The following is an 8,740-nucleotide window of genomic DNA, read 5'->3' on the forward strand; positions in this document are numbered from 1 at the left end:
AATCGCCACCAAGACATCAGAAAAGACGATGAGCAAAGAGAGAACATTTAACGCATTGCGCCACTCACTACCCTAATACTGCATTAGGTAAAGGGTGACACAGTACCAGGCAGGGGTGCCATCTGTCATTGCATACTAGCGTCTCAGATACGGCACTTATAGCGCTACCATGACGCACCTGATAGCTGGCGTTTTGTTACACAGATGAGCGACGCTCTGATGGCCGCCATTGCGGTTTTTGCGTGCACAAAATTTTGCTGACGGCATTTACCGAAAACCATCTGCTGGTTCCCATGAAGCCGTCACCACGAGTGTCACCAGGAGTACGGGGAAGAGCGCATCACAAACAGTGCAGGGAAACAGAAAGGAAAGCGGATTACCCCGATGGCTGCGCTGCAGCGGGCGGATGGAGGGGGCAGGCGGCAGGCGTAAGTGCACCACATCAGACATGGCATCTGGGGAAGCTGCAGGCAGTTCTCAGAGCCGCCGGACGGACGAGAAATGTTTACTATTAGTTTCCTAGAAACAGGAGAAGTCTAGAAAGAAAGAGGAAGGAGGCGGCCGAGGAGCGCAGAAACCACAGGAGGGGGAGGGGGAAACGCTGCAAGGGGGAAGACATCAGATCCACCGCAAGGCATGCTAATGAAGGAGGAAGAACTACAGGGATCACTGATCACACATCTCCATGTAATCTTGTACATAGGGGGCAGTATTATAGTAGTTATAATCTTGTACATAGGGGGCAGTATTATAGTAGTTATATTCTTGTACATAGGAGCAGTATTATATTAGTTATATTCTTGTATATGGGGGCAGTATTATAGTAGTTATATTCTTGTACATAGGGGGCAGTATTATATTAGTTATATTCTTGTATATGGGGGCAGTATTATAGTAGTTATATTCTTGTACATAGGGGGGCAGTATTATAGTAGTTATATTCTTGTACATAGGGGGCAGTATTATAGTAGTTATATTCTTGTACATAGGGGGCAGTATTATAGTAGTTATATTCTTGTACATAGGAGCAGTATTATAGTAGTTATCTTCTTGTACATAGGAGGCAGTATTATAGTAGTTATATTCTTATACATAGGAGCAGTATTATAGTAGTTATATTCTTGTACATAGGAGGCAGTATTATAGTAGTTATATTCTTGTACATAGGAGCAGTATTATAGTAGTTATATTCTTGTACATAGGGGGCAGTATTATAGTAGTTATATTCTTGTACATAGGAGGCAGTATTATAGTAGTTATATTCTTGTACATAGGAGGCAGTATTATAGTAGTTATATTCTTGTACATAGGGGGCAGCATTATAGTAGTTATATTCTTGTACATAGGGGGCAGTATTATAGTAGTTATATTCTTGTACATAGGGGGCCGTATTATAGTAGTCATATTCTTGTACATAGGGGGCCGTATTATAGTAGTTATATTCTTGTACATGGGGGGCAGTATTATAGTGGTTATATTCTTGTACATAGGGGGCAGTATTATAGTAGTTATATTCTTGTACATGGGGGGCAGTATTATAGTAGTTATATTCTTGTACATAGGAGTAGTATTATAGTAGTTATATTCTTGTACATAGGGAGCAGTATTATAGTAGTTATATTCTTGTACATAGGGGGCAGTATTATAGTAGTTATATTCTTGTACATAGGGGCAGTATTATAGTAGTTATATTCTTGTACATAGGGAGCAGTATTATAGTAGTTCTATTCTTGTACATAGGGGTTAGTATCATAGTAGTTATATTCTTGTACATAGGGGTTAGTATCATAGTAGTTATATTCTTGTACATAGGGGGCAGTATTATAGTAGTTATATTCTTGTACATAGGGGGCAGTATTATAGTAGTTATATTCTTGTACATAGGCAGCAGTATTATAGTAGTTCTATTCTTGTACATAGGGGGGCAGTATTATAGTAGTTATATTCTTGTACATAGGGGGCAGTATTATAGTAGTTATATTCTTGTACATAGGGAGCAGTATTATAGTAGTTATATTCTTGTACATAGGGGGCAGTATTATAGTAGTTATATTCTTGTACATAGGGGGCAGTATTATAGTAGTTATATTCTTGTACATAGGGGGCAGTATTATAGTAGTTATATTCTTGTACATAGGGGGCAGAATTATAGTAGTTATATTCTTGTACATAGGGGCAGTATTATAGCAGTTATATTCTTGTACATAGGGGCAGTATTATAGTAGTTATATTCTTGTACATAGGGGGCAGTATTATAGTAGTTATATTCTTGTACGTAGGGGGTAGTATTATAGTAGTTATATTCTTGTACGTAGGGGGTAGTATTATAGTAGTTATATTCTTGTACGTAGGAGGCAGTATTATAGTAGTTATATTCTTGTACATAGGGGGCAGTATTGTAGTAGTTATATTCTTGTACATAGGAGGCAGTATTATAGTAGTTATATTCTTGTACATAGGGGGCAGTATTATAGTAGTTATATTGTACATAGGAGGCAGTATTATAATAGTTATATTCTTGTACATAGGAGCAGTATTATAGCAGTTATATTCTTGTACATAGAGGCAGTATTATAGTAGTTATATTCTTGTACATAGGGGCAGTATTATAGTAGTTATATTCTTGTACATAGGAGCAGTATTATAGTAGTTATATTCTTGTACATAGGGAGCAGTATTATAGTAGTTCTATTCTTGTACATAGGGGGCAGTATTATAGTAGTTATTTTCTTGTACATAGAGGGCAGTATTATAGTAGTTATATTCTTGTACATAGGGGGCAGTATTATAGTAGTTATATTCTTGTACATAGGGGGCAGTATTATAGTAGTCATATTCTTGTACATAGGGGGCCGTATTATAGTAGTCATATTCTTGTACATAGGGGGCCGTATTATAGTAGTTATATTCTTGTACATGGGGGGCAGTAGTATAGTGGTTATATTCTTGTACATAGGGGGCAGTATTATAGTAGTTATATTCTTGTACATGGGGGGCAGTATTATAGTAGTTATATTCTTGTACATAGGGAGCAGTATTATAGTAGTTATATTCTTGTACATAGGGGGCAGTATTATAGTAGTTCTATTCTTGTACATAGGGGGCAGTATTATAGTAGTTATTTTCTTGTACATAGAGGGCAGTATTATAGTAGTTATATTCTTGTACATAGGGGGCAGTATTATAGTAGTTATATTCTTGTACATAGGGGGCAGTATTATAGTAGTCATATTCTTGTACATAGGGGGCCGTATTATAGTAGTCATATTCTTGTACATAGGGGGCCGTATTATAGTAGTTATATTCTTGTACATGGGGGGCAGTATTATAGTGGTTATATTCTTGTACATAGGGGGCAGTATTATAGTAGTTATATTCTTGTACATGGGGGGCAGTATTATAGTAGTTATATTCTTGTACATAGGAGTAGTATTATAGTAGTTATATTCTTGTACATAGGGAGCAGTATTATAGTAGTTATATTCTTGTACATAGGGGGCAGTATTATAGTAGTTATATTCTTGTACATAGGGGCAGTATTATAGTAGTTATATTCTTGTACATAGGGAGCAGTATTATAGTAGTTCTATTCTTGTACATAGGGGTTAGTATCATAGTAGTTCTATTCTTGTACATAGGGGTTAGTATCATAGTAGTTATATTCTTGTACATAGGGGCAGTATTATAGTAGTTATATTCTTGTACATAGGGGGCAGTATTATAGTAGTTATATTCTTGTACATAGGGGGCAGTATTATAGTAGTTATATTCTTGTACATAGGGAGCAGTATTATAGTAGTTCTATTCTTGTACATAGGGGTTAGTATCATAGTAGTTCTATTCTTGTACATAGGGGTTAGTATCATAGTAGTTATATTCTTGTACATAGGGGCAGTATTATAGTAGTTATATTCTTGTACATAGGGGGCAGTATTATAGTAGTTCTATTCTTGTACATAGGGGGGCAGTATTATAGTAGTTATATTCTTGTACATAGGGGGCAGTATTATAGTAGTTATATTCTTGTACATAGGGAGCAGTATTATAGTAGTTATATTCTTGTACATAGGGGGCAGTATTATAGTAGTTATATTTTTGTACATAGGGGGCAGTATTATAGTAGTTATATTCTTGTACATAGGGGGCAGTATTATAGTAGTTATATTCTTGTACATAGGGGGCAGTATTATAGTAGTTATATTCTTGTACATAGGGGCAGTATTATAGCAGTTATATTCTTGTACATAGGGGGCAGTATTATAGTAGTTATATTCTTGTACGTAGGGGGTAGTATTATAGTAGTTATATTCTTGTACATAGGAGGCAGTATTATAGTAGTTATATTCTTGTACATAGGGGGCAGTATTGTAGTAGTTATATTCTTGTACATAGGAGGCAGTATTATAGTAGTTATATTCTTGTACATAGGGGGCAGTATTATAATAGTTATATTCTTGTACATAGGAGCAGTATTATAGCAGTTATATTCTTGTACATAGGAAGCAGTATTATAGTAGTTATATTCTTGTACATAGGGGCAGTATTATAGTAGTTATATTCTTGTACATAGGAGCAGTATTATAGTAGTTATATTCTTGTACATAGGGAGCAGTATTATAGTAGTTCTATTCTTGTACATAGGAGGGCAGTATTATAGTAGTTCTATTCTTGTACATAGGGGGCAGTATTATATTAGTTATATTCTTGTACATAGGGGGCAGCATTATAGTAGTTATATTCTTGTACATAGGAGCAGTATTATAGTAGTTATATTCTTGTACATATGAGCAGTATTATAGTAGTTATATTCTTGCACATATGGGCAGTATTATAGTAGTTATATTCTTGTACATAGGGGGCAGTATTATAGTAGTTATATTCTTGTACATAGGGGGCAGTATTATAGTAGTTATATTCTTGTACATTGGAGCAGTATTATAGTAGTTATATTCTTGTACATTGGAGCAGTATTATAGTAGTTATATTCTTGTACATAGGGAGCAGTATTATAGTAGTTATATTCTTGTACATAGGGGGCAGTATTATAGTAGTTCTATTCTTGTACATAGGGGGCAGTATTATAGTAGTTCTATTCTTGTACATAGGGGGCAGTATTATAGTAGTTCTATTCTTGTACATAGGGGGCAGTATTATAGTAGTTCTATTCTTGTACATAGGGAGCAGTATTATAGTAGTTCTATTCTTGTACATAGGGAGCAGTATTATAGTAGTTCTATTCTTGTACATAGGGGGCAGTATTATATTAGTTATATTGTACAAAGGGGGCAGTATTATAGTAGTTATATTCTTGTACATAGGAGCAGTATTATAGTAGTTATATTCTTGTACATATGAGCAGTATTATAGTAGTTATATTCTTGTACATATGAGCAGTATTATAGTAGTTATATTCTTGTACATAGGAGGCAGTACTATAGTAGTTATATTCTTGCACATATGAGCAGCATTATAGTAGTTATATTCTTGTACATAGGGGGCAGTATTATAGTAGTTATATTCTTGTACATAGGAGGCAGTATTATAGTAGTTATATTCTTGTACATAGGAGGCAGTATTATAGTAGTTATATTCTTGTACATAGGGGGCAGTATTATAGTAGTTATATTCTTGTACATTGGAGCAGTATTATAGTAGTTATATTCTTGTACATTGGAGCAGTATTATAGTAGTTATATTCTTGTACATAGGGGGCAGTATTATAGTAGTTATATTCTTGTACATAGGAGGCAGTATTATAGTAGTTATATTCTTGTACATAGGAGGCAGTATTATAGTAGCTATATTCTTGTACATAGGGGGCAGTATTATAGTAGTTATATTCTTGTACATAGGAGGCAGTATTATAGTAGTTATATTATTGTACATTGGAGCAGTATTATAGTAGTTATATTCTTGTACATAGGGGGCAGTATTATAGTAGTTATATTCTTGTACATAGGGAGCAGTATTATAGTAGTTATATTCTTGTACATAGGGGGCAGTATTATAGTAGTTCTATTCTTGTACATAGGGGGCAGTATTATAGTAGTTCTATTCTTGTACATAGGGGGCAGTATTATAGTAGTTCTATTCTTGTACATAGGGGGCAGTATTATAGTGGTTATATTCTTGTACATAGGGGGCAGTATTATAGTAGTTCTATTCTTGTACATAGGGGGCAGTATTATAGTAGTTATATTCTTGTACATAGGAGGCAGTATTATAGTAGTTATATTCTTGTACATAGGAGGCAGTATTATAGTAGTTATATTCTTGTACATAGGGGGCAGTATTATAGTGGTTATATTCTTGTACATAGGGGGCAGTATTATAGTGGTTATATTCTTGTACATAGGGGGCAGTATTATAGTAGTTATATTCTTGTACATAGGAGGCAGTATTATAGTAGTTATATTCTTGTACATAGGGGGCAGTATTATAGTAGTTATATTTTTGTACATAGGAGGCAGTATTATAGTAGTTATATTCTTGTACATAGGGGGCAGTATTATAGTAGTTATATTCTTGTACATAGGAGGCAGTATTATAGTAGTTATATTCTTGTACATAGGGGGCAGTATTATAGTGGTTATATTCTTGTACATAGGAGGCAGTATTATAGTAGTTATATTCTTGTACATAGGGGGCAGTATTATAGTAGTTATATTCTTGTACATAGGCAGCAGTATTATAGTAGTTCTATTCTTGTACATAGGGGGGCAGTATTATAGTAGTTATATTCTTGTACATAGGGAGCAGTATTATAGTAGTTATATTCTTGTACATAGGGGGCAGTATTATAGTAGTTATATTTTTGTACATAGGAGGCAGTATTATAGTAGTTATATTCTTGTACATAGGGGGCAGTATTATAGTGGTTATATTCTTGTACATAGGGGGCAGTATTATAGTGGTTATATTCTTGTACATAGGGGGCAGTATTATAGTAGTTATATTCTTGTACATAGGGGGCAGTATTATAGTAGTTATATTCTTGTACATAGGAGGCAGTATTATAGTAGTTATATTCTTGTACATAGGGGGCAGTATTATAGTAGTTATATTCTTGTACATAGGAGGCAGTATTATAGTAGTTATATTCTTGTACATACGGGGCAGTATTATAGTAGTTATATTCTTGTACATAGGGGGCAGTATTATAGTAGTTATATTCTTGTACATAGGGGGCAGTATTATAGTAGTTATATTCTTGTACATAGGGGGCAGTATTATAGTGGTTATATTCTTGTACATAGGGGGCAGTATTATAGTAGTTATATTCTTGTACATAGGAGGCAGTATTATAGTAGTTATATTCTTGTACATAGGGCGCAATATTATAGTAGTTATAGTCTTGTATATAGGGGGCAGTATTATAGTAGTTATATTCTTGTACATAGGGGGCAGTATTATAGTAGTTATATTCTTGTACATAGGGGGCAGTATTATAGTGGTTATATTCTTGTACATAGGAGGCAGTATTATAGTAGTTATATTCTTGTACATAGGGCGCAATATTATAGTAGTTATATTCTTGTACATAGGGGGCAGTATTATAGTAGTTATATTCTTGTACATAGGGGGCAGTATTATAGTAGTTATATTCTTGTACATACGGGGCAGTATTATAGTAGTTATATTCTTGTACATAGGGGGCAGTATTATAGTAGTTATATTCTTGTACATAGGGGGCAGTATTATAGTAGTTATATTCTTGTACATAGGGGGCAGTATTATAGTAGTTATATTCTTGTACATAGGGGGCAGTATTATAGTAGTTATATTCTTGTACATACGGGGCAGTATTATAGTAGTTATATTCTTGTACATACGGGGCAGTATTATAGTAGTTATATTCTTGTACATAGGGGGCAGTATTATAGTAGTTATATTCTTGTACATAGGGGGCAGTATTATAGTGGTTATATTCTTGTACATAGGGGGCAGTATTATAGTAGTTATATTCTTGTACATAGGAGGCAGTATTATAGTAGTTATATTCTTGTACATAGGGCGCAATATTATAGTAGTTATAGTCTTGTATATAGGGGGCAGTATTATAGTAGTTATATTCTTGTACATAGGGGGCAGTATTATAGTAGTTATATTCTTGTACATAGGGGGCAGTATTATAGTAGTTGCATTGTTGTACAACATTGCAAGCCATGGAGTGAACAGGTTTAATTGACAAGTAGATTTGTGGTTTTGACTTGTATTGACATCATGTAGTGTAATTTACAAACAACTGGAAGGTGACAACAGCACACACAATTCCTCAAAAACGCCAGAGGAAGGAACCAGGAAGGCAAAATATGCACGCTTCCGTATATTAAGATCTGTGTATGCACTTGTCATTTTACTTGACAAAGACCACAGACACTTGGTGGTTGAAACGTTGTGCTTTTACCTGGGTGGATTAAAGTGTTTTCATTTGCAACTACCTCCTTGGATGCTGCTTCTATTCCACTACATTTTGGTTTATGTATTGTAATTTAGGTGTAAATGAGATGGTGGTGAATACTACCCATGTTGTCCCCTAGTGGTCGGGTTGTATAACACACCGCTCATGTTTTGCTATGTATTTTGTCTGCAGTTCGTTGGTCATGCAGGTACGTAGATGTAGTAATTAGTTGCTGCTTAGATGGTATTTCGGATCTGCAGCTCCTTGCAGGGATTCTCTCCGCCATCACCCCACTCCCCTATTCCCTGCACCCCGATCCCATCAAATATCAGCCTGATA

General features: G+C 34.9%; 1 protein-coding gene across 1 annotated transcript in view; it reads right to left on the reverse strand.

Moving 5' to 3' along the window:
* The window catches only part of CCDC91 (coiled-coil domain containing 91), a 20,607-nt gene extending 20,086 nt beyond the window's left edge, over positions 1–521 (reverse strand). Inside the window, exon 1 of the mRNA XM_066590091.1 lies at positions 381–521. Coding sequence (XP_066446188.1) covers positions 381–450 — 70 coding nt within the window. The 5' untranslated portion in view covers positions 451–521. The remainder of the gene's footprint in view (positions 1–380) is intronic.
* Between the last annotated feature and the right edge of the window lie 8,219 nt (positions 522–8,740).

The sequence above is a fragment of the Eleutherodactylus coqui genome, chromosome 2, assembly GCF_035609145.1.
Source record: "Eleutherodactylus coqui strain aEleCoq1 chromosome 2, aEleCoq1.hap1, whole genome shotgun sequence".
NCBI classification, from domain to species: domain Eukaryota; kingdom Metazoa; phylum Chordata; class Amphibia; order Anura; family Eleutherodactylidae; genus Eleutherodactylus; species Eleutherodactylus coqui.